Source organism: Rattus norvegicus, chromosome 1 (assembly GCF_021556685.1).
Source record: "Rattus norvegicus strain SHRSP/BbbUtx chromosome 1, alternate assembly SHRSP_T2T, whole genome shotgun sequence".
Lineage (NCBI taxonomy): Eukaryota > Metazoa > Chordata > Mammalia > Rodentia > Muridae > Rattus > Rattus norvegicus.
This window is the reverse complement of record NC_141534.1, coordinates 97,220,996-97,246,686: the sequence shown is the minus strand read 5'-3', so window position 1 is coordinate 97,246,686 and position 25,691 is coordinate 97,220,996. Positions and strand designations below refer to the sequence as shown.

Below are 25,691 nucleotides of genomic sequence, written 5' to 3'. Positions count from 1 at the left end.
AAGCTGTTACATGACAAGGTAGTGGCTTAGGCGCCCCATTAATTGGCCAGCTTCCTAAACACCGTCGCCGTCTGCTGGTCCCATCCAGCCATGAATGTATGGCATGCCCAACTATATTCTCCACAAGTCTGTCCTGCCCGGTCCCTGTGTATCCACCTCCAGGACTGCTCTGTCGTTTTGAACAGCATCCTGACTCCAATCTGCTTTGAGCCCTTTCAGGCTATCGAAACATCTCTAGCTATTAAGTGCAGTACTGTAAGTCATATGTTAGGCAAAAATTGCGTTTGCAAACAGAGAAACTTGCAGAAAGCCATCAGCTTCCTGTGTTACTCAAACCTAAGCCCAGGTCCCCTCTCTCTCCAGACGACTGCACCTCTCATCCCACTTAGGAGAAAGACTCCCAGCCCCCAGCAACCAGGTCAGCCAGGTCGTATTGAATAATGAGTCAATAGAGTCTCGGGGAAACAAAGAATCATGTTTTATTTCCACAGAGAAACTTGAGAGTAGGAATTCCTGCTGCGTCCTTCTGGGGACTTCCGCTCACATATAGAAGAAGAGCTGAAGAGCTGGCTGGTTATCCAACGAAGCTGATTAGTCTCGAAGACACCACAGTCAAACAGGGAGGATGAGGACAGATAAACCAGGTCCCCAGGTGAGATGACAGGCATGGAATGCCCAGGTAGGTCAGCCGCATCAGAGAGGACTGTGGGTAAGGACAGTCAAGCTCCCTGAAGACCTGCCTACTTTCAGGAGGAGTCGGCTGGGACCAGATGGAATGTTCTAGAAGAAAAAGGAAAGCAGGAGAAAAAGTAATAGAACCCAACCACTCTTACCCTGATGGGGAACAAACCCTTTCATGAAGATCCCTGCTCCTTAGAGTCCTCCCCCATCAGCCTGCGACCCCTAACTTGTTTCTCCTACATAAAACAGATGCTGTGGGCTCACTGATCCGGGCCAGACATGACAGTAAGTGCCTGTTCCACCAGCCCCCAGGAGGCTGATGCAAGAGGATTGGGAGTTCGAGGCCACCTGGAGCTACACACACACACACACACACACACACACACACACACACACACACACACACAAAAGCCTGCTACAAAAATACAAAACAAAATATCAACAAGACTAACAGACTGTCTTCCTGGGGTCTTACTTCACCATGCCCCTGAACCTTCCCTTCTTGTCAGTGCCACTGGCCAGCCTTCTCCTTGGTTCTGAACCTTCATCTTTGAAGCTCCATCTCTGTTCAGCCCTTCACCCATTCACTCACAGACAGTCCCATGTGTCCTGGGGCATTTTCTTTGTTCATTTGGGGGTTTTTGTTTTTTTTTTGTTTCGTTTGGGGGAGGGTGTTTGTTTTTTGGTTTGTTTGGGGTTTTGTTTTGTTTTTTTAAGATAGAGTTTCTCTGTGTAGTGCTCGATGATCTGGACCTCCCTCTGTAGACCAGGTTGGCCTCGAACTCAGAGATGCACCTGCCTCTGTCACCATGACCGCCAGCCTCCTAGGCCTTTTTCTAAGGAGTCTTTCTCCACACCCCACAAAGTGGGTGCTCTTCCTAATCACTCTTCAGTGTGCACCCCAAGGACGCCAGCCTTCCTGTGCTGCTCACTGAGGTGCACGGAAATACTCATCTCCCAGAGGTGGCTCCTTCCGCCTCTGGCCCTCAGCCTCGCTTGGCCCACTCTGACACTTACCTACCAAAACTTCAGCCACTTCAGCAGGCCAGGTTGTGCCCGGGAAGCCTGCAGGACAAGGGCGAATGGCTGAGTGGGCACCACACTGTTACCATCACCCTCCCATCATCCTCAGCAGCCTCAGGTCCCTTCCGCTTCAAGCTGCAACCTCTCAATCACCATACTCTTACTTGGTACTCACCGAGGATGAAGGTGTGACTCCCGCCTGGGAAGAGAAGATCAAAGGAGGTCACAGAAAGCCTTGGCAGCCCTTTCTAGGCCACCCCTTGGCCTCAGGCTCCCTGAGGTCCCCCATGATAAGCCAGCATCATCAGCCCAGTCCTTCATGCTGGCTGCGGATATTCAGTCCGTGGTCTGTCCCTCCAGAGCATACATTTTAACCAGGGTGACACTGAATATGGCCCCCCAACACACACAGAGGAGTGGGAGAGGAGACCTCTCCGGCCTGAAGGATGGATGGAGGTCAGCTACACGCAGAAGCCAGGCGAAGGCTATGGCAGCGTTTACTTCCTCTGCTCCTCCTCTTCCTCATCGATAGCTCCTCATTTGTTTGTTTTTGTCTTTGCTCTCGAGGTGCCATGAGGTAGAGCAGAGCTCACACACAGTAGGAAGTTTTCTTACCACTGAGCTGCATCCTTTGACTTTAGACTCTGAAACAGTAAGTTGCCCAGGCTGGATGTGCAGCACAGCCCAGGCAGTCTGTGAACTTATGATCATCCCCCTGCCTCAGCCACCATCCCCACCCCACCCTAAGTAGCTAGGATGGTAGGCTATGAGTGGCCTGGCTGCGGTTTCTCTTATCTCAGAAGAGGGTTCTAAGAAATGGAAGGAGGTCCCTGGCTTGGCTTTTCCGTGTCAGCCACACTGGTGTCTAACATGTTCACTCTCTGGTATTATAATATCGCCTTATTTATTTCTTGGCTGGCTAGCTGGTTGGCTGGCTGGCTGGTTGGCTGGTTGATCGGTTTGCAATGCTAGGAACAGAGCCCGGGGCTTTCCTCTATGAGACAGGCGCTCTTCCTTGAAGCCACACCCCTAACTCCTAAAGTTACCTTTTCCTCTTTTTATTTTGTATGCGTATGTACTTGGGCCTCAGGGTACAAGTGGAGCTCACAGGACAATGTAGAGGAGTGGGTTCTCTCCTTCCACCATGTGGGATTGTCCAGGGGATCAATCTCAGGCTGCGAGGCTTAGCAGCAAGCCCCTTCACCCTCTGAGCCACCTCGCGCCCCTAAGACTGCCCTATCTGCAGCTATACAAAACAAACCTCTCAAGTCTTTTTTCTTCCCTTTTCTAATTCCTTGGGGGCATGAGGCCTTCAGTTCCCTGTCAACCAACAGTCACAAGCTGGGCTTCTAGGATGTGCTGGGATACTCTCCTCCAAGAGCTGATGCCGCACGAAGAGCAAGCAAGAGCATCGCCCCGGGCAAGCCGCCTGTGTGGCCCAGGTTTCTCTCCCGAACCTGCATCCTACCCATTGGAGTCCTCCTTACAGCAATGAGATGGAGGAAGGAGAGAAACCCATCCATGCTCCAAGCAGAGACATCCCCCACCCCCACCCCGAGGAAACAGGGTTTTCTCAAAACTCACCTTGGGGGTGGTCTTGGTATAGTATTGCCAGTTGTAAGTAGGATTCACCTGGGCGTTGTTGTAGTAGTTCTGTGGGCACAAAGGGACATAGGGTGCAGAGAAGGGGAAATGTCATTTCATCAGCTAATAAGGGCTCCACTTCTGTGCCCAGACAGCTGGCTTTCTTAAAAGCCATGCTTTGTCCCCTCCATGTTACCCCACAGAGTCAACTTGAGCCCAGATCCTTTCTCCTCCCCCTCTGCTATTCATCCCGGTTCCTCCAGTGTCACATGGGAGGTGAGGACAGAGACCGACAGAATAAAAGGTGTCATTTAGTCAGGGGTCAGGGGACGAGATCTTGCCTTGGCTGACTCAGCTGACAGATCTTGTCTTGCTGCTTCCGGCTGAGAAAACTGTCAGTGGGAGAAAAGGGAGAGAATGTCAGTTTAGCTAGCTGTGAGACTAGGGTCGTGAGAGACGCTGGTCCTTTTCAGGGGAGCCCGTGGACAAAGAAACTCACCTGGTCAGCACCACCTGCCCTCTTCTGCAGAGATGACAGATCTGAGCCCTACCAAAGGAATCAGAAGCCATGGTCAGTGTCACCACAGTCCTCCAGGTCTTACCAGCCTTCCCAAGCCCACACATTGCACTGCCCCAGCTCAGCCGCCTCCCGGGGCTCTGCCCTCCCAACTGTAATGGTCTCAGCTCAGTCCAGGAGGACTGGAGGACGCCAATGGCCCAGATAGATGAAGGACACAGGTTTCTACACTCAGGGCTGGGGAGCAACGGTGGAAGGTCCAGTTGGGCAACAGCACCACCTCCACACAGGCTGCAGGGTTGGAAACTCCGAGTGTTGATGGTGTTAGAATAACAAAGATGAGTCCACACAGATCCCTTAGCCCCAGTCAGCCATGGGCCTACACCAGCCCCCCTCCCTGTAGGTCTCTTACTCCTGCTATACAGATGCTATTCTCCATGAGGGAGTTGGAGCTCGGTGATTAGGATTAGGATGGTTCCCAGCAAAGGAAAGGCAGGCATGGAACAGTTAAAGAAGTCTGCAGTGCACACCCTACAGCTCCTCCATATCTGATAGAGGTCATAGGTTCAAACCTACTCTAGGCCGGGGCTCTACCACTGAGCCACGCCCCCAGCCCCTCACTGGGAGATTCTAGGCAAGGGCTGTACTACAGAACCACGCCCCCAGCCCCTCACTGGGAGATTCTAAGCAGGGGCTCTACCACTGAGCCACGCCCTCAGCCCCTCACTGGGGGATTCTAAGCAGGGGCTGTACTACAGAGCCACATCTCCAGTCCCCTGACATTGAGTCTTAGCCCCACCACCACCTCTATCACTGAGGTCATAAACTAACCACTCAAAGGCCTCTAGACCCTTTTCATTTGATCTTCTTTCTTTAAAAAAAAAAAAGTTGCAAATGGTTTAAAATAGGATTTCTAATTTTTCTTGAAAAAAATTATATATATACTGTAGTCACTCTGGTCCTACATATGTGCATAAGGAACTCAGACAACCTCGCCTCAGTCCTGGTTCCCAAAGATCACTAGCAACACAACACTGAGGTGTGGCTTTCTACGTGACCCGGTGGGCCTGCTCATCGTACGCAAGACCCAGGTGTTCAGGCCCCTGGACCTGCCTGAACCTGACATAACTTCTTGATTCCCCTCGGCTCTCCTCCCCCCATAGCCCCTTGCTATCCCTTGAGAGCTGACCCCAAGTCCTTCCATCTTGTAGTCCCCCCTGTCCCCACTTTCCCTCGGTACCCACCCAGCTGTGGCTGTCTCCACGCCAGACCACACCCAGCAGGACAAGCAGCAGAGCAGAGACAGCGACTGGCTTCATGGTTCTGCTCTTGTACAGTGAGTGCCTCAGCCTCCTGCCCTGGGATTTTTATCCTGGGGAGACCCCTCCCACTCCAGTCCTCCTTCCTTCTGTGACTCATAGCTTCCCTCTCTCTCTCTCTCTCTCTCATTCCTACTCCACCCAACTCAGGGTTGCACAAACCAAGGAGAGAGGGAAGGTAAGATGTCCTCTGTCATTAGGGACCAGAAGAAAATCAGCAAGCCATCTGTCAAGGGCTGCCAACGGACCCCGAGTCCCTAGAACCGAAATGCCTTATCCCAAAAGTTCTACCCAACCTCCTTACCTCAATCTGTTTCCAGTTGAAGAAAGGAGTGTTGCGTTTGAAATTCTGGAAGGAAAGGGAGAGGTGAGAGAGCGCCCATGGTGCCAGAACCCCGTAAGAGATGATAACACACTGGGCGGGATGCCAGGAGGCTGTAGGGCCAGGTGCGGCTTGGGGTTGGGTGAATAAAAGCATTTGGGAAATTGAGGGCGCTTGAGTTTGAGATGCTGTTGGGGATAAAACATAATGAGGTGACCTATCTCAGAGATGAAGAGAGTCATCAGGCATGGCCATACACACCCAGGATCCCGGCACTCAGGTCAAGACAAGAGGACTGTGGGGTCCAAGCTAGCCTGTTACATAGACAAGTCAAGGCCAGCCTGGGCTAGCTAGCAAGTTCAAAATCGGCTAGGGATGCCTAGTGAAATCCTGTTTCAAAAACGTGGAATAACAGCTTAGCATGTGTTCTCTGTTCAACCTGCAGTACTCCAGAAATAGAACATAAACTACCTCCCTTGTGGTAGGTGGGCTGCATGTCTTTGAGGGAGACATTGGAGTAAGGGGGACATGATGGCCATGATCCCCAGGTCTTTGGAAAGTGGGAGTTCTCCTACCTCCCACAGTCTGCGGAAGTAGAGTAAGGCACGAGTGCTGGGAGCCGGGCCTCGACCCTGTGAACAAAAGACAGGCAACAGGTTATCAGGGATCCTACCACTGCTCACCTAAAGCCCGGACTCCTCCTCCTGCCTGCTTCCGGCCTTCAGAGATACCTTGTAACTAATGTGTGAAAGTGATGCTGGGAACCTGGAAACAAAGACTGGCTAGATGTCTGTGCAGTGTGTGGGCCCACGCCCAGCTCTACGTTCTCCTAATCCTTCTCCCTGACACAGAACAACTGTCACAAACCCCTCAGGACCCGGGACTACTTAGGACCCAGGGCTACCAGTCACCAACACATCTCTCCACCCCGTCCTAGGACGACAGTGGAGGTGAAGAAAGGAGTGGAGACCAGCAGTGTGCAGCAGCTGCCGTTTATTTCCAGGGAGAAGGGTGAGAGTCAGGGGTGAGGGAATGGTGGGACTCCTCATCTGGAGGTCGTGGTTTGTGAGAGCTCCCCTCATCCTGAGCAGAGAAATGGGCTCTAAGAGGAAGCTAGAGGAGTGGGTATCTCTGGAGCAGAGGTCAAGGGTGGGCTAGCAGGAAACCCTGCTCTCAACATCTGCGTGGGTCTTTTAAGATGCTCTTTTCCCCACACAAACCAGATGTTCCAGCTTGGGCTGGAGCCCCTCCCCTCACTCCTCCCATTGGCTAAAGTGTTCACCTTCCTCATCCCACTTCCTCTGGGAAAGACTAGAGCTAGGCGCCCTGTCCTGCCCAGTACTATCTACTCCTTTCTCCGGGACTGACCTGCTGAAGACCGGTTCCTACGAATCCTACCTACCTAGCATTCCAAGCTGGGCAAACATGCTTGGTCATATTGTGGCCCCTTGTATAGTACAAGCTTGTACCCTGGCCTCCTCTGGAGTTCCCAGTCGTATTTCACCCACCCCCAACTCCCACCCCCAACTCCCAGGACTTTAGCATGGCTGCTCACACCACCAGAAGCTGGTTTCTTTAAAAAAAAAAAAAAAAAAAAAAAAAGGAAGGCTGAGGCAGGAAAAGCTCAGGTTTGAGGTAATTTTGGCCTATCTAGTAAGTTCAAGGCTAACCTGAGTTATATTGGAAGGTTCTATCTCAAAGTTAAATAACGAAGTCCTTAAAGAAAACTATTTTGTCCGTTTAAACCAGAAACGCACTGCTGCGGGGAAACCCCCTCCCTCATTCCGTGCCCCAGCCCTCGGAGGTCAAACAGGCCTCCCTGGGGTCTGGAGATTCTCCCACCCCCACCCCCACCCCCGGCTCACCACTGCCTACTTTCCCATGAAGAGCCCAAGTCTTGGGAAGGCTACCTTCCCAAGGACAGGGGTTAAAATTCCAGTCAGGTGGCTGGAGTCCTTGATGGACAGGGTCAGAGTAGCCACTGGAGAACAAGAACCCACAGCACAAAGTTAAGCCACTCTGTCCCATGGAAAGGGGGTCCCAGACTGGCCAAGGATTTCGAGATAAGCCAGGCACCTAAATTAAGTGCCAATTTTTAAACTTTGGCAAGTAATTCACATTTGTTTTTAAAGGTGTCTTGGTGACTCTTGAGAAGGCCACCCCATTGCTTGGGTATGTACTGTCTTGACAATGCCCAAGTTTCCTGAGCCTGTCAAGTGTCTCAGGCCTGTCAATCCAGCTACTCAGGGGACTGAGAGGCAGGAGGATATATTGAGTTCAAGGACTGCCTTGACAACTTAGTGAATCCCTGTCTCAAAATAAAAAGTGAAAAAGAATGTTAGGGAAATAGCACAGTAGTACTCACCTGCCCAGAATCCCCCAGTGAGAGGCTGGGGGTGTGGCTCAGTGGTAGAGCCCCTGCCTAGAATCCCCCAGTGAGAGGCTGGGGGCGTGGCTCAGTGGTGGAGCACCTGCCTAGAATCCCCCAGTGAGGGGCTGGGGACTTGGCTCAGCGGTAGAACCTCTGCCTAGAATCCCCCAGAGAGAGGCTGGAGTCATGGCTTACAGATAGAGCTGCTTATGTAGCCTGGTGAAGCTCTGGGTTCAATCCCCAGCTCTATACAAAAGGGATTAGGCAGGCTGAGCAGGCATGATCCTAGAGAATTCACTGAGTGAAGAGTCACCCTACACGGTCATATGAAGATTGCCAAACCCAGAGAGACAAGGAAACCGGAAAGGGAGCTGCTGTCACCAGGTCACAGCAGGGTGACAGGTCTTGGGAGTGTCTCTGCTCATGTATAGTCCTCACAGCTGGGGCAGTGAAATCCTTTCTCCTTCTCTGCCCCACCCTTCCCTTTTACTGTGGATGCCCCTGGACAGAATGGTTTGACATTGTAATAGCTTGGAGGGAATTGAGAGGTAAAGGGAAAAGAAAAGCCCAAACTCCCCAGGCAGAAACCATGACCATGGAGTACAGAGGTGCCTGTTTGGACTTTTTTTTTTTTTAAAGCAAAGTTGGAGTTTATTTTTTACCTAATGTGCGCTCATGCACTAGGGCGTGCAGGTGTGTGTGTGTGTGTGTGTGTGTGTGTGTGTGTGTGTGTGTGTGTGTGTGTGTGTTCCTATCTATATTAGTCTCTTTCTCTATGTGTTGGTAGGTTCCAGAAGAAGGCATTAGATCTCCTGGCATTGGAGTTACAGGCAGTTGTGAGCTGCCTGATGTTGGTGCTGGAATCTGACTCTTTCCTCTGCAAGATCAGCACATATCTTAAACAAGAGCCATTCTCCAGCCCTATCTTTGGTTTAAAAAATTAACTTTTTCAGTGCTTGAGATTGAATGTCCAGCCACAAGAGAGCCTGACAAAGTGGTCTACCACTGAGCCACGCCCCCAGCTCCTCACTGGGGGACTCTAGGCAGGGGCTCTACCTAGAGTTTCAACTCGGGCATTCACTGGTAGGTTTTAATTTTGAGATATCATCTCTTTAAATCGCCAAAACAGGCTATAAACTCACTCTGTAGTCCAGGATGACCATGAATTTGCTAACCCTTTTGCCTTTTCTCTCCAAATTGCCAGAATGAAAAGTCTGCACACTTGCAGGTCTGAGGAGAGACTCGACTGAGGTTGAGGGTTCCCCTGTTTCTTTATGTTGAAATATTAACAACATCCATCCTGTCTGCTCATTCCCAGCTTCCAAGAATTTCTGAATTTACCCTCTCTTTCCAGGTCTCCATTGGCTCCCCACGTGTGGCCTCATTTTGTTTGAGCATTTGCCTAACACCTTTTTGGCAGCTGTCACAACTCTACCCCTGTCTCAGCACGTAGATGTCTAGCTCTCCTCTCTCTGGTCCTCAGCTCTTGAATCAGCAGTGCATGGCCTTCCGGCCCTTACCTTGTTTATGGCATCCCAGTTAATGAAACCCATCTTGGATTTAAAATTCTGCAGAGAAAACGAAAAGATATGTTTAAGTCACATCATGAAAAAAAATGTTTGGTTTTTGTTTTGTTCTCTTTTTTGGGCCGGAAAGGGTGAAGGGCTGGGCTGGAGAGGTCACTAGGTGGGTAAGAATACTGGACGCTGTTCCAGAGGACCTGAATTCTATTCCAAGCACCCACACGGTGGTTCACAATATCTGTAACTCCAGTTCCAGGAGATCTGATGCCCTCTCCAGGCCTCCGCTGGCATCGGGTGCGCACACAGTGTGCATACATACACTCCAGCAAAGCACTGATATGCATAAAATAAAAATAAATTTAAAGGCCGAGGCTGTGGCTTTCTCTGGGGATGAGGACGACTGAGAATGTGAGGTCGCTTCTCCAAAGGGAGCAGAGTAAACTTCCAGAACTCACCTCCCAGAAATTGTCCAAGTTGAAAGGCAAGGAAGATGCATCGGAGTTCTAAGGAATGGACGAGAAGGGCAGGGGGTTACAAGTCCACTTTGTGAGCAAGAGGCAGAGGTGGGAGATGTGGGTGTCAGGGAGGAAACCGATAAAGTATGCCTGACACCCTAGTCCCAGACACCTACTCACCATGGTGTTGAGTCCACTGACAGCATCTCTTTGTACATTGCCACCATTGGACCCGTGCCCGGACCCGTGCCCCTGGGTAGAGGAAAGGAAGAGACATGTCAAGGTTCACATCCACTGTCAGACAAGTCCTGTCAGCCTGTCCCCGGCCCGACCACCTCCACATCTCTCCTCTCCATAACCTTTTCTCACCCGAATTCCCACCTCAAAGAGGGAAATGACTTCAACCACATGGCTGACGTAAGACTCTTGAGATGCGTGCTCACCATGTAGCCCAGGCTGGCCTTATACTTGCAGTGATCCTCCTGTGTCAGCCTCCTCCCAGATTTACAGGGATTAACAGTGACCGGTCACCATGCCTGACCGCCACCTTTACATCCTTGCTCCTGCTTTCTTCTGCCCACCCACACAGCGGTCAGTGGGGATGATACTGGATATTGTGGGGCCCTACTGTGTGCCCAGTGGCGATGATACTGGATAATGTGGGGCCCTACTGTGTGCCCAGCATCACACCTTATCTTGTCACAGGACTTATTTGAGATGATTGCATTTTAACAGAAGTGGTCAGCAGGAAGTATCAGGCTCTGTCCGCCTGACTGGACCCTGGGCCTTGCTTTGATGATACAGAAAAGTGTACAAGTGGTTCAGGAAGCGGGAAAGAAGTCAGAGTTCCCAGATACAAAGGGCCAATGGACTTGACTGAAAATACATAGATAAGTGGCAGACCCGACCTTTAACCCCCATTTTTATGCCCAAAGTTCAGCAACTTTCCACTTCTCCATACTTACCTATTAAGCACATTTAAATGTACATATGTATATAAACATACATGTATGCATATTCCCTTGTTCTCTTTGGGGGAATTGAATCTAGATCCTCACATATGTTGAAGAGAGGCTCTCCCCTCACTGGGGATTCTAGGCAGGGGCTCTACCACTGAGCCACGCCCCCAGCCCCTCACTGGGGGATTCTAGGCAGATGCTCTACCACTGGGCCACGCCCCCAGCCCCTCACTGGGGGATTCTAGGCAGGGGCTCTACCACTGAGCCACGCCCCCAGCCCCTCACTGGGGATTCTAGGCAGGGGCTCTACCACTGAGCCACGCCCCCAGCCCCTCACTGGGGATTCTAGGCAGGGACTCTACCACTGAGCCACACCCCCAGCCCCTCACTGGGGGATTCTAGGCAGGGGCTCTACCACTGAGCCACACCCCCTGCCCCTCACTGGGGGATTCTAAGCAACTGCTCTACTTCTAAGCCATGTTCCAGTTCTTCTTTACTTTTTCAGGTAAGATTTCTCTGAGTTGCCCAGACTGGTCTTGAACACATTCTATGGACCAGGTAGTCCTTGAACTTGTGATCCTCCTGCCTCATTCTCCCCAGTAACTGCAACACCAGGTGTCATCTCCAGGTCTAGATCTCGTTGACCTTCTGTTATCTAATCTCCCACTTGCCATCAATATGACTCTGATCCCAAATGGAAGCAGGAAGGGAGACAATGCCCGGGGGAGAGGGTGGGGTAGATCCCAGTCATGACTTTGGTTTTCTGGTGGTCACTTGGCAGTTTAAGAGCAGCTTACAAGGAGAGATAAGTATCTTTGTCTCTTGGCATTCTCTCCCACTCTCCACGGTCCCTTCTGCTAAGCTGCCTTGGCTGTCCCTTGCTCACCTGGTAGTCATGGGAGCCTCCAAGGAGATGGCTGCTTTCTTTACTTTCCTAGGGAAACAGCAGAAGTCAGTGAGGGGGAGAGCAGGACAGAGGGGTGGATGGATATAGAAGTCTGCCAGCTCTTCTCTGCACCTGTCACATGTGGGCCTACTGACTGCTAACTTAACACCATCTGTTAAGATTCTCTTCTCCAGAACACAGCAAGAAGCACCATGGCCACTAAGTCATTCAAGTCTTCCTCTGGCCAGGCTGCTGGGCTCAACCGACACAGACTAGAAACTCCAGCTGAGCTGCTCTCTGCACTGGGCAGAAGGGAGTGGCAGCCAGTGAGATGCTGCTTAGCCACCTCCTGGGTTAGAGATCAGCAGCTCCATTGTCTTTTCTCACTCCCAGAGCTAGCTGTAGACCTGGCCAGGATGTGGGGATGCCTGTCCTGTTACTGTTGCTACTGAAGATTAGTGGTGAATCTGCCAGCCGAGTAGCTCCTCCCCTGGGACCTCTAGGACTTCCCTGCTCCCTGCTGAGGTACCAAAAAGAGAGGAAAAGGTGAAAAAAAGAGAAATGGCAGAGACCAAAGAAGAAAAATGGTGGTGTTGTTGTCAGTTTTCTCGTTTTGTTTTGTTTTGTTTTGTTTTGTTTTGTTTGATACAAGGGTTCTCTGTGTAGCCCTGTCTGTCTTAGAATACATTTGTAGACTAGGCTGACCTCAAACTCATTGAGATCCACCTGCCTCTGCCTCCCAAGTGCTAGGGTTAAAGGCCTGTGACATAAAGCCTAGCATGCTCTCTGGGTTCTTAAAGCTGATTTAAAAATAAATAAATAAAAAGGGACAAGGGTTAACAAGGTAAAAGAGTTGTTCTTAAAACCTGGGGACCCATAAACTTAGCATCCTAATATACAAGTTCTTCAGAGAGCTGCCTCTACTCAGCCCCCCAGCACACCCTATTTTTTCCCAGTCTTACCTTGCTCCCTTCCCAGTGACCCCTGCTGCCACCAGGGCCCAACCCAGCAGCCTCAGCATCTCCAGGGAAGGGATGAGAAACTCAGAATTCCAGCCCCACCCCAGATCTGCTGGCTTAACCTGCATTTTGCACAAGACCTCTAGGTGTGGACCCGGGTGTCACACTTACTCAACCAGCGTCACTGCGGGTACTGACCCTAGTGCTCAGATTTCCAGAATAACTGGGAAGGTGTGTGTGCATGAGTGCTCTTAGAGTTCAATAGGTCCCGGTCACTGGCCAGGGATGGAACATTTAAAATAGACTGGTAAAATACTGACAGTGGGCAGAGTGGTACACACCTGTAACTCTGGCAATCACCAGGCTGAGGCAGGAGCATCGAAAATGTGAGGTTAGCCTGAGCTAGAGCTTATCTCAAAAATAAATAAAATAAAATGGGACTAGTTTACACACGGATTCCCCACAGCCTCATCTGGATATACAGCAAAGCACAATGCCCAAGAGTTTGCCATCAAAGTTAAAGGGCTGTTTGGGCTACGTAAGGAGTTCAAGGCCAGCCTGAGGTACTTGGTGAGCCCTTATCTCAAGATAAAAACTTAAAAGAAACTGGGCTCAGTGATTTATGCCTGTAATCTCAGCACTTTTAAGGCTGAGGCAATAGGATTGCTATGGGTTTGAAAGCAGCCTAGACTACTGATCCTATTATTGAGAACTTGTTTTGAGAGAGAGAGAGAGAGAGAGAGAGAGAGAGAGAAAGATTTTAGTTCCATGGTAGAGCACTTGCCTAAAATCCAGCACTAAGAAGCCGGAGTAGAGCAGGGGGCAGGCTCCTCAGTTGGCAGAGCCTGTGCCTAGAATCCCCCAGGGAGGGGCTGGGGGCGTGGCTCAGTGGTAGAGCCCTGCCTAGAATCCTCCAATGAGGGGCTGGGGGCGTGGCTCAGTGGTAGAGTCCCTGCCTAGAATCCCCCAATGAGGGGCTGGGGGCGTGGCTCAGTGGTAGAGCCCCTGCCTAGAATTCCCCAGTGAGGGGCTGGGGGCGTGGCTCAGTGGTAGACTGGCTGCCTAGAATCCCCCAGTGAGGGGCTGGGGGCGTGGCTCAGTGGTAGAGTGGCTGCCTAGCATGACCAAGGCCCAGGGTTCAATCTCTGGTAGCATCCGCCGCCCCCCCCCCCGCCACATACACACACACACACACACACACACGCGCGCGCGCGCGCACATCAGAAATGAAGGAATGCTATCCTACTGTCCACTGTGACTTCGGAGACTTGAGATTTTAGGGGTCTCTGTTGGATACCTTCGTAGTCAGGTTTGGTTTCCCTTCCAGGTTGCATGGAGGTGAACATCAGTAATGAGGCTGGGCAGAGTGGGCTCCTAGGGCCACAGCACAGTGATAAAAGGCTGCCACTGTGCACGTGAGTTTGTCAGTCTCTCACCTGACTCCCAGATCCTCCAGCCATGCGCACGTCATTCCCTGGGTTGTTACACTGTAGGGGAAAGATTTTTCTTCTCAGTCTCTGATGCTCTGCAGTCTCAGCCCCACTATGATAGCGTCGGAGATAGCGATGCTACCATGTGCAGCCAAGCCCCACTCCTGACTGCTCTTCCAGCATCTCCAGTGCCTACTCACCTCGGGTCTGTTTCCACCACCACCACTACCACCTCTGCTGCCGGAGGATGAGCTAGTTCCCTGCAAGAAAAAAGAACTCATAATGTCTCTGAAGCTCCCAGCCGTGTCTCCAGCCTCCCTCCTTTCCCCGTCTTTGGCCAACTGGTTGCGAGATGCAGTTGAACTTCAGCAATAGAAGGCCGGGTCTGGCTCAGGGTTTGGAAATACATGACTTGGAGAGTATGAGCTGTTAACTAATACATACTCTCTCTCTCTCTCTCTCTCTCTCTCTCTCTCTCTCTCTCTCTCTCTCTCTCTCTCACACACACACACACACACACACACACCTATAACAAGGAGATAGCTCAGAGGTTAAGAGCACATGCTCTTCGAGAGGACCTGAGTTCAGTTGACAGGATTCGTGTTGGGAGGCTCAAAGCTTTGTAATCTCCAGCTCTACGGGATTCAACCAGTTTGGCCTCCATGGGCACCTGTACTCATGACCTACATACACTTATATACCACATAAAAATTAAAGAGGCTGCCACTGGGGAGCAGACTGGGTTTGTTCCGCCCCGACCCTTTCTTATGATCCATCGCTTACCAAAAAAAAAAAAAAAAAAAAAAAAAGAGAGATGGGGGGTGGGGCAAGGGGGCGGGGATAGAGTTCTTACCCTGGAAACTGAATAGCCATCATCAAAATTAGACGTTTCCAGGTCCTGAATTGGGAGAGAGGGTAGTCTCAGACTCTTTACACAAAGCCACTTTGATTGGCTTTATTTATTCGGGTTTGTGTTGTTGTTGTGGTGGTGGTGGTGGTTCTCACACAGCTCAGGATAACCTTGAACTCATTATGTAGTCATGGATGACCTTAACTCCTGGTCCTGCCTCCACACACAGGAGCTAGAGTTACAGGAGTGTGTCACCACTCCGGGCTTATGTGGAACTGCGGCTGGAATACGGACTTAGTACATCCCAGAAAAGCACTCTCCACCACTGGGCACCAGCACCAGCCTCCTCCTTTGGCTGGCACAATTCTCAGAGCCTTAAGGGAACTCGTGTGGCCTCTGAGTTTGAACATTCTCTCTCAGAGCTCCTCTCTAAGGTGCCCGTCCTGGGGCTCCCACTCATCACATGGGGGCCACACATGCGCAGTGAGTTACTAATGTTGTCTATACCACAGCTATCCTTAAGCCCCCGCGGTGACAACCCTCCCCTGTTCTCCTGGAAGCATCCCAAACAAGTGGAGGTTTTCTTGTTTGCTTTTCTTTTTTTTTTTTAAAGACAGCTATGTAGCCCTGGCTGCCCTCAAATTCACAGCAATCCTCCTGCCTCAGCTTTCCCAGTGCTGGAAATTACAATATCATCCTATGCCCATCTGTCTTCTTCCCTCCCCTCACCCTCAGCTCTGCTCTGCTCAGCAAGCAGTAAAGGTTAGACTTGAGCTTTCCATGGCGGTGTGCACAGGAAGGGAGTAGGCAGTGTAGAAGGAAGTCAGTGCCCCTGCGTAACTGCGTAAGGAGCCCCCTAATTAGGGCAGGGAAAGGGGGGAATGGGGGCTAAAGAAATCCCGGATGGCCACTGTCACTGTGATCCCATCCTGAAGAAGAAACTTACCCGGGACCCAGAACCGCTGTTGCCGCCGCTGTTACCACTGTGGCCACCGCTGCCCTCGTTGTTGCCACTGTTGCCACTGCTGCCACTGCTGCCTTGGCCGCTGTTACCGCCGCTGTTGCCCTGACCATTGCTGCCTTGGTTGCCTTGGCCACCATGACTGCCGCCATTGCTGCTTCCCTAACGGCCAGAAGAACAGAGCAATGTCTAAGGACAGAGCCCCCACAATTGTCTTTTTTGTCCCCTTACAGGGCCCTGCATAGCCTCACCCACACCCACCCCAGAAAGCAGTGCATCCCACCTCTCCCGAGCCGAGCCGCAGGCTGCCCTCCTCTTACCCCAGAGTCGCTGAAGCTTTCGTGGGAGTCAGAAGGTGGGGGGTTGGTACACTGTGGATAGAAGGGGACCCCATGAGGCCAGAGATGTCAAAACGACCTCCACCTCCACGGGCCAGACCTCTCTTGCTGCCTGTGACTTGGCTTTCTTTCCCTTTTCCAGTTCCCTCCCTCTTCCCTGGTTTGTGACCTCCACACACACACCCTTTTCTCCTCACCCTCCCATTCTGTCACATGCACCCAGACACACTTTTCTCTTACCCCTGAATTCTGGTTGTTGCCTCTCACTGCTCCATAGCCAGGCTGAGCCACAGCCCCCTGCAGAGAGGGGGAAACTGAGTTTAGGATCCAGAGATAAGGAGGGGTGGAGAGAACAGGGTTGTGGGATGGGTCTGGGTAGTGACTTTACCTGGGCATTGGTTTCATAGTTGAGCGGCCTGCCACTGCCACCCTGACCCACAGAGCCACCCAGAGAGTTAGTTCCATAGTTGCCTCCTGAGGCCCAGGGTGTCCCTTCAACACCAGGATTGCCCTGGCTTCCAAAACCACCTTGAGAGCCATACACGCCATGACCTCCAGATGTCCCCTGCAAAGATACAACCATCCATAGTGTGACTATCTCTGACAATCACAAGAGAGAAGGAATCAGCCATCAGGGGGAGAAGGATTGGGGGTGGGGGCATGCAGGAGAGGGAAGAGTCATGACAAAGAGACTGCCCCCAGACAGCCACCAAGGAACCGCCTCTTCACCCTTTGATCCATCTCTCAAGGTTCCTGACCCAGCCACCCCCATCCCCTATCTGCACACCCAGCTTCCCAGCCACTCACCCAGGACCCAGAGTTGTGGGCAGCGTCTACCCCTCTGCGAATAACATCCTCAGCCCGTCTGCCAATCTCATTCCCAGCGTTCTCCAGAGATCGAGCTGCCTCCCCAAGCTGGTGGTCGAAAACATCGCCTCTGCCCCCCATCAGTGCGTAGCCACCTTCGCCGTGCCCCTGACCCAGGGCATCCTGGATTCCAGAGCTGGCTGCTTCTTTAGCCCCTTGGCCCACAGACTCTCCAATTCCATGGCTAATGGTACCTCCCATTCCGGGGGCAGCATTTGCCCCTGTGCCCTCCCCTCCGCTGTGCAGCGGATTAGCTACCCCGCTGCCCAGACATAGGGCCAGCAGGAGACAGGCCAGAGACCCTTGTGGCTTCATCTCTGCCCAGCTCCCTCTCTCCCCTGAGAATCTCTGCAGCCCAGTCCACTTGTTCCCTTCTCTTCCTCTGGGCTGAGACCTGCCTTTCCCTCCTTGCTTCCTATTCTCCCTTCCCCAGACCCACAGCCTTCTCTTCCCAGACTCCCCTGCTTTCCAGAGTCTTCCTTCTTGCCACTACCCCTTATACTGTAGGTTGGGAAAAGTAACAGGGCTGGGCCGCCTAAGATCCCTCCTCCAGTGACTCAGGGCCTATCCATAGATAGGGTAATGAAGCTTAATTGTGAGTGAGAGCCTGTGTTGAAACAGAGAGCGCTCTCGAGCGAGCGAGCGAGCGAGCTAGCGAGGGAGCGAGCGGGCCGTCAGGGAGGGAGGGGAAAGAATAAGATGAGACAGATGCAAAGGTGTTCCAGTTGCCTAACCCCAGGAATTTGGGGCGCAGGGTGGGGACAGGAGCATCTGAGGAGATAGGTGTTGCTGTCTTCTGGAGGCGGCAGGGTGGGGGTACGTAGCAAACAAGGCTCACAAACAAGTGAGACCCCCAAGGGTAAAAAAGAGAGCAAAGCCACAGGGTAGAGGACCCGTCTTGAGTAAGCCAGCATGCTCAGGGGTGCAAAGACTGGAGAAAGGTGACCATTTCCAGTTCCCATCTCTCTCCTGGCATGCCTCTGCCTGCAGGTGCCTGTCTTCCCACATGTCCCCATGGCAGTTAGACATAGGGAATTCTGGGGCTGTAGTTAAGTTCTGAGGTTCTGGGGACCCCGGTGTGAACAGAGTGGCATACCTCTGTTAGTGGCAAGGAAGGGTTCAGGCAGCTGTCATTGAGAGTTCAGGAGCCCTGGGCGCGGAGCAGGGGAATTGGGTGGGTCAGCCACCCCCAGGGGAAGAGTAGGCGTGAAGACCAGGGGAGGGAGAAGCTGACCCAGACACCCATCCTGTTTACCTGCATGGAGGGGCATGTGTGCCTGTAAGAGCTCACAGCCACTGTGCTGCTGCTTGTTCACTGCCCGCAGCCTTCCCCATGGGCCAGGGCAGCCCTGGTGAGGACAGAGGGGGCACAAGATCATCCCCCCCCCACACACAACAGTACTCATGGCCCCCACCACGGGTCACAGTTCCAATGGGGAACCCAGGCATCCTCCCCATATCTTGTCCCTGTTCGACAAGTGTGACTGCTTCTCTGTTCCCAGGAGCCCCGGGCCCTCCCACTTGGAACCAGCTTGTAACACTGGGCTTCATCACCTAGTTAGGAGGGGCCGGTTTCCATCTGCCTTTCTCAATGTCTCTCAGTCAGTCTCTCCCCACCCCAACACCCGCACCCCAACTTGTAACATTTAACACTTCTCAGTATATAAACACCATTCCTGACTGTCTCCCATTCCTACCTCCCTGCTGTTCCATTGCTGGTGTTTTAGTGATGGTAGTAATAATAGTAGTAGTAATAATAATGTTATTGTTATTATCATCATCATCATCATCATCATTTTGTCATGACAGTACCAGTTTGTCAAAGGCTTTCTATATGCCCAGGTTTCTAACTTCCACACAGTATCATCTAACCCTAAAAGACGACTCTTTATTACCCCTGTTTAGAGATGCAGACACAGTGGCTCAGAGAACACGGACCGCCTGTAGCTGAACCAAGAGCCAAGCCCAGACCTGCCTGGCAGCGGCCAAGCTCCCAAGCCTTGTCTGTCATTTTTGAGTGTCACACCAACCCATGCTTGTCGACATGGATCTAATTTTGGTTTTGCTCTGGAGCGATGTGGGAAGAGGTGGGGTGTAGGAGGAAGTCTGGGTCCCCAGGATGAATGCCAGAGCCTCTAGTCCCTGAGCTCACTGATCCCACTCACGGGTTAGGTGGAAGAGGAGTTCAGTGCTCACTGACTTCAAAGCTCTTTTGTGGGTCACCTAACCAGGCTTCGCTTCCTGATCCTGTAGCCTGCCCTGACCCATCGATGTCAACGTCCTACATGCCAGCTGACTTTGAGATTATTCTAAGAACTCAACATGGTGGCAGCACATCCCAGCACTTAGAAAGTTGAGTCAGGAGAATCACTAGTTCAGGACCAGCCTAGGCTACATAGCAGGATCCAATCACACGCAAACAATAACAACAAAGAATCTTACAGGAGAATATTTTAGAAGCTGGCAAGCTGGCTCAGCAGGTAAAGGCACTTGCGGCCAAGGCTCACCATCTGAATTTGATCATCTGACCTCACATGGAGGATGGAAAGTCGTCCTCTGACTTCCACACATGCACCATGGTGCACACGCACAGAGAGATACACAGAGATGATGATGATGATGATGATGATGATGATGATGATGATGACGACGACGACGACATAAAAAGTAAACAAAATACTTTATGTCACTCATAAAATAAGAAACAAGGATCATCTCTCCTAGGAAAATATTACCAGAAAAACACAGAAACAATAATTTTTTGTAGCTGGCTGCAGTTCCTGGAGTGAGTGTGTGTGTGTGTGTGTATGTGTGTGTGTGTGTTCTTTGTTTTTGTTTTTGCTGTTGTAAAGTTGTAAAGGAAAGTTAGTTAGACAGATGACTCAGAGCTTACTGCTCTTCCAGAAGACCTCAGTTCAGTTCCCCAGCACCCGCTTGAAGTAGCTCAAAATCACCTTTAACCCCAGCTTCAGGGGAGGGCTGGCAAGTTGTCCACTCCTCAACAGATGACTCCATCTTTTTTTTTTTTTTTTTCCGGAGCTGGGGACTGAACCCAGGGCCTTGCGCTTGCTAGGCAAGCGCTCTACCACTGAGCTAAATCCCCAAGCCCCAGGTGACTCCATCTTAACTGCTTGTACAGGGTTGGCACTGCTGAATTCAAGGGAATATTAATAGTAACAGTAACCAAAAAACGAGGGAATGAGCTGTAGGGCTTGTATGGAGATGAAGGGAGTAAGGGGTGGAAACAATCAAAATACATTGTATATTTCAGGACCAAGGGAAACTCCATTTCCCCAAATTCGGGGATTAGACAAAAGGCCAGCACTCCGCAGGAACTTGTGAGGTCGGTTCCCCTCTATCAAAGGAGCCATTTCCTTATCTCTGGAAGAAGGGACAAATGGCTGTCTGTGGTGCCTATTAGCACACCAAGGCACATGCTGGTTGCCAGGCTCCCTCCATATCACAAGTACCTAGTTCTTCTCCCCTTCCCCTACCCCAAACTTTCTCCAGCTCAGGAGCTCCCTCCCCCAGCTACTCATGCTCCCTATAGCCCCTCTATTTTGGCTATGAGCTTTCTCTTTGTCCTCTCTTTTGCCCTCTCTTTCTTGCCCACACACGCTTTCCCTTACTCCCACCATCTCTCCCCCTCTCCCCTCTGCTCCCGCAAATCACAGTCAGTCGCAGTGGACTCTCTCTCTTCTCTTTATTACTTCACTGAAACCATCAAGCGGTGGTCAGAACTGTAAAGGAAAGTACAACTGGGGAGCGGCAATAGAGAAGATTAAGCCGGTGTATGGAGGTAATCGGGGAGGAACTCCTTCAGACCAACTGGCAGGCAGACATCTCCAGGAAGAAATCACACCATCACCGGGCAGAGTCTTCACACAGAGGGGCAGCACTCAAAGGCCCCAGGACAGGAGCCTGCTTACTCCGAAGTGGCTGGAGCAGGCAGGAAATGGGAGGTGCTAACTTAGAAAGCAGAGGAAGCCTAGGAATTAGGAGATTGTGGTGCGACTTTGGTTTTGTCACATCTACTTGCTGAGCCCTCTGGGGTGGGGAATGCACAGAGACCAGAGGGGAGACCTCGGGGGAAAGGGGAGGCTGGGAGAACGGAGCAGGAAGATAGCCTTGGGTCAAGGTCCCCTAGTATCCTGGTCTTAGCCTGGAACCACCACATCCTGTTCCTCTCCCGGAAACTTCAGTATTCGCTCATGGAACTGTGGTCCTCGCTTCCCTTCAGTGAAGCCAGGCAGGTGTGAGGCTCAGCTTCAGCAAACACGGGAAGGGCTTTAAATGGTGCACCAGGGGCCCCAGAGAGGGCATCCTGAAGCAGCAGAACTCGGAGAGCTGATGCGACGTTTTCTTGGTAATTGTTATTGTTCTTGGTGATTTTTAAATTTTTGTTATTTATTTATGTTAAAGCATTTTGTGTGTGTGTGTGTGTGTGTGTGTGTGTGTGTGTGTGTGTGTGTACACAGGAGGAGCTCAGAGGACACTTCGAGGGAGTTGTTTCCTTCCACCATGTGGGTCCTGGGGATTGATTTTAGGTCATTGGATTTGGCAACAATAGTCTTTACCTGCTGGGCCACCTCACCGGTCCTAGTTTTGTGTTCTAAGACATGGTATTATAATGTAGTCCAGGCTGGCCTGGAACTAACTATGTAAAACAGGCTAGCCTCAAACTCATAATTTTTCTTCTTCCTTAGCTCTATAATCCCTACAGTCATGGTGCCAGACAGGTGCCACCACACCCTGGCTCATACTTGTGTGGTACACACACACATACACACACATACACACACACACACAGTCACACAGTCATACACAGTCACACAGTCACAAGTCACACACACAGTCACACACACACAGTCACACACACACACACAGTCACACACACACAGTCACCCAGCCATACACAGTCACACACAATCACACACAGTCACATAGTCATATACAGTCACACAGTTATACACAGTCACACACAGTCACAAGTCACACACACAGTCACACACACACAGTCATACACACAATCACACACACACACACACACACACACACACACACACACACACACACACAGTCTCACACACCACGCATCTGTCCTTCAAAGGCCAAATCAGAAACTTATGTATAAAGAGAGCCTATTCTAAAGCACATACCACCACCCCAACCTACCCTGCTTGCTGCAGGTTTCAGGAAGGCAAAATGCCTATCAGGTAGCCATGACTAGCAGGAAAGGACAGATGCTAGCTGGGTAGCCTTAGGCAACTCTCTCCCTCTTCTCCATCATCTGTGGGGCTAACCACGATACCTGCCTCCTGGTACTTGTGAGGACATAGTGAATCATGTCCATAAAGCGCTTAGCACAGACCAAGGAAGGATCCATAAAAGGTGGCAGTGAGCAGGGAGGTCCCACCTAAATTCCTCACCCTGTTCTTAGGCTTATGTAGAAACTGGCCCTTCCTCTGTTGCTCCCTGGCCTGGATCCACCCTTCCCAGGAGTGTTTCTCGATTACTCTCATTCCATGGCCTGGCCCCGGCTAGTTAGCTCACAAGTCAGACATTTGGGTCTGGCCTTGACCTCACCACTGAATCTCCGAGGGGGGTGGCGAGTGTCGTACAAGTAACATTGGTGGTATAGTTACAAATTGTGCCACAGGCCCCTTGAAAGACAAGATCAGCATGTCAGGAGAGAGGATGGCAACTGGGGGGCGTGGTCAAGGCAGCTGTGGACATTCCAGCAGAGGGCAGCAAATTGAGCTCTCTCCCAGCAAGAGGAGCTTGGGAGGGGGCACCCTTGGTCAGGGCTACTCTGTAAGCAAACAGGTGAGGGAAAGTCAACATGAAGAGAGAGAGGGGAGGGGAGGGGAGGGGAGGGGAGGGGAGGGGAGGGAAAGGAAGGGGAGGGGAGGGGAGGGGAGGGGAGGGAAAGGAAAGGGAGGGGAGGGGAGGGGAGGGGAGGGGAGGGGAGGGAAAGGAAGGGGAGGGGAGGGGAGGGGAGGGAAAGGAAAGGGAGGGGAGGGGAGGGGAGGGGAGGGGAGACTGTCAAGATGGCTCAGTGTGAATAAGGGGGCTAACTGCCAAGCTTGAGTTCAATCCCAGGCCCCCAAGTGGCAGAGGGAACCATCTCTGGCCAAATTGTCTTCTTTTACCTCCATATCCAGATCACGGCAGCGCCCGCGCGCGTGCACACACACACAAATGCATAAATGCATAGCTACATAAATTAAGTAAATATAATTTTAATATATATAATTTAATATATATAATTTAATATAATTTTAGAAATAACCACTGTAAGTTCTTGCTTGGTAAAAGAGGACTTGCATGCTGCCTTTGAAAAGCAGGTGCTGCAGGACGCCTCCCGGACGGCATCCATCACCATGAGTTCATCACAGAGCTGGCCATCAAGTGTATGGCATGTTTCTGCTTACCAAAGTGCATCCCACAGATATCTGCTGTGTATTTTGAAATGGACTCAAAGAAATCTCCAGCTGGTGGCACATGCCTGCAATTCCAGCAACCAGGATGTAGAGGTGGAGTTTCTGTTGTTACCGTGATTTATGTTGACCCGAGGTTGGACTACATGGCACCAATGGCCTTGGGCTTGCCTGGGGCATCCTGTCCCTGCCTCCTGAGCACTGGGATAGGGATGACGGGTTTAAGACAATGTGGTCTAGGGGCTGGGGATTTAGCTCAGTGGTAGAGCGCTTACCTAGGAAGCGCAAGGCCCTGGGTTCGGTCCCCAGCTCCGAAAAAAAGAACCAAAAAAAAAAAAAAAAAAGACAATGTGGTCTAAAAGGGGCAAGTCTATTAGAAGAAGAAGAATGAGGGAGGGAAGGAGAAGGAGGAGGAAAAGAAGCACCTGAGCTGGGTATGGTGGCACACGCCCTTAATCCCGGCACTCGGGAGGCAGAGGCAGCACTCTGTGAGTTCGAGGCCAGCCTGGTCTACAGAGTGAGCTTCAGGACAGGCAGGACTACACAGAGAAACCCTGTCTCAAAAAACCAAGTTAATAAAAATAATAATAGCAACAAGGAGCAGGATAGCTTGCTACCTACAGGAGATCACAACCTAGCCTGATGACCTGACTTTGATCCTGAGACCCACATGGTAGGATGAGAGCTCAGACACCGGTAAGCTGTCCTCTGACCTCCACTCACGTCCTGGGGCGTGCACATATCCACACACATATGTGAGTGCAAAATAAAGAAATAAGTACATGTTTTCATTTTGGGTTTTTGAAGGTTGCTCTGGGGCTAGATGTGTGTGCTCAAGCAAGTTGAAGACAATAAATGAGGGGATCTGAGGCGTGACGTCACCACTGCTGTGAGATCTTTTTTGTCTTCTTGACTGAAGCGTTTTCAAAATCTTTCAGATGTTATAAATGATAGTGCTCTAAAAAACAAGAATTAAGACAGGGTCTCCCTGGCTGGCTGGAAACTCACTCTGTAGACCAGATGGCCTCAAACTCCGCACAGCGATCTGCCTGCCTCTGTCTCCAGGGTACTGAGATTAAAGATTTATGCCACCTTTACAAAATCAGAGGGGAAATCTGAGATATTGCCTCTATTGTGCAAATGTAGGCTTCTCTGCTCACCAAGCTGTTGTTTTGTCCTTAAGGGAGTGTTTCCTGATGGCCCAGCTCTCTGTAACTAAGTTACAGCCTAGGCTTTTCATGGTCTAAGGTCCCCGCAGTCCAGTGGGTGGAGCTGAGGAACTGGAAACAGACTGTGGTCTTTACCTCCTGTGACTGACTCTACAGAAGGCAATCCTACAGGCAGCTTCCCCTGGAGTCTGTTGCTGCTGTGGCTGGGACTTGGGAATAGCAGGAAGACAGTGGGACGTGTGAGGTAGCACCCTGTGTGGAGTTGAGTAGTGCTCAGAAGCAGACCTATTGCTTCTGGTGAAAAGTCCCCAGTGCGCCCTCACCCTGAGGAATTCTCAGGCACCCAACAGGAGTAACACAGGCTTTTGTGCTTCGTTGTGTGACAAATGGATGCAAGGAGGCTTTGGACAGTCACCGTAGTTGGCACATGCTGGCTGCTTTTGTCATCCCTCTGTGTCTGACCATTCGTGGGTCTGAAGCCTTCCGAGTCGCTCTCCCACCCATCAGAGACTCTCCACCCGAGCCTCCTTCCTCTCTCTACTTTCCCTGAGAAACCCTTCCACTTGTCCAGTCCTCCCTCCCAGTTGGCTGCCTCACCCTCCAGCTAAACGGGAGAAGGCGCGAAGCTCCGAGGCTGTTTCTTTCCCTCCACTGACTGGCCACTGTTTTCCAGTAGCACAAACCTCCCTCCACAAGAGTCCTTAGAACCTGGGGATAATGACAGAACTTTTACCTAACTGGGTGGTTGGAGGATTCGGTGAGATCACGCCTGGAAAGCACCCAGTGTGTCTCCATTGCACAATAGACACAGACTACCATTGTTTCCAACCGGGCTACCACACACCCTGCCTGTGGCTGCTTCCCTTAGCTGCTTTTCCCAGCTGGGCCCAAACACTGCACATTAGCCAGGCGTGGCTTGCCTCTGGGAACTGCTGTCTTTAAGCTAATCATCCTGAAGTTTCCAGCTCTTTCCATCCTGTGTGGCAAGTCCTAGATCCGTCCATCAAGGGACAAGAGGAAGTACAAGCCCACCACTC

General features: G+C 51.4%; 1 protein-coding gene across 8 annotated transcripts; it reads right to left on the bottom strand.

The window, feature by feature from the left end:
* Window positions 1-456: 456 nt before the first annotated feature.
* Dmkn (dermokine) lies at window positions 457-17,548 on the bottom strand. 8 transcript variants are annotated; one of them, XM_087569090.1, is made up of 20 exons: window positions 16,986-17,548; window positions 16,567-16,743; window positions 16,419-16,475; window positions 16,161-16,211; window positions 15,826-16,002; window positions 14,883-14,927; window positions 14,230-14,289; window positions 14,036-14,086; window positions 11,641-11,688; window positions 9,976-10,047; window positions 9,796-9,843; window positions 9,338-9,385; window positions 6,022-6,078; window positions 5,429-5,473; window positions 3,788-3,835; window positions 3,630-3,680; window positions 3,289-3,357; window positions 1,880-1,903; window positions 1,700-1,746; window positions 457-607 (listed from the first exon to the last, which is right to left on the bottom strand). In XM_087569090.1, coding segments are annotated over exons 1-20 (1,551 nt in total). In that variant the 5' UTR covers window positions 17,361-17,548; the 3' UTR covers window positions 457-606.
* Between the last annotated feature and the right edge of the window lie 8,143 nt (window positions 17,549-25,691).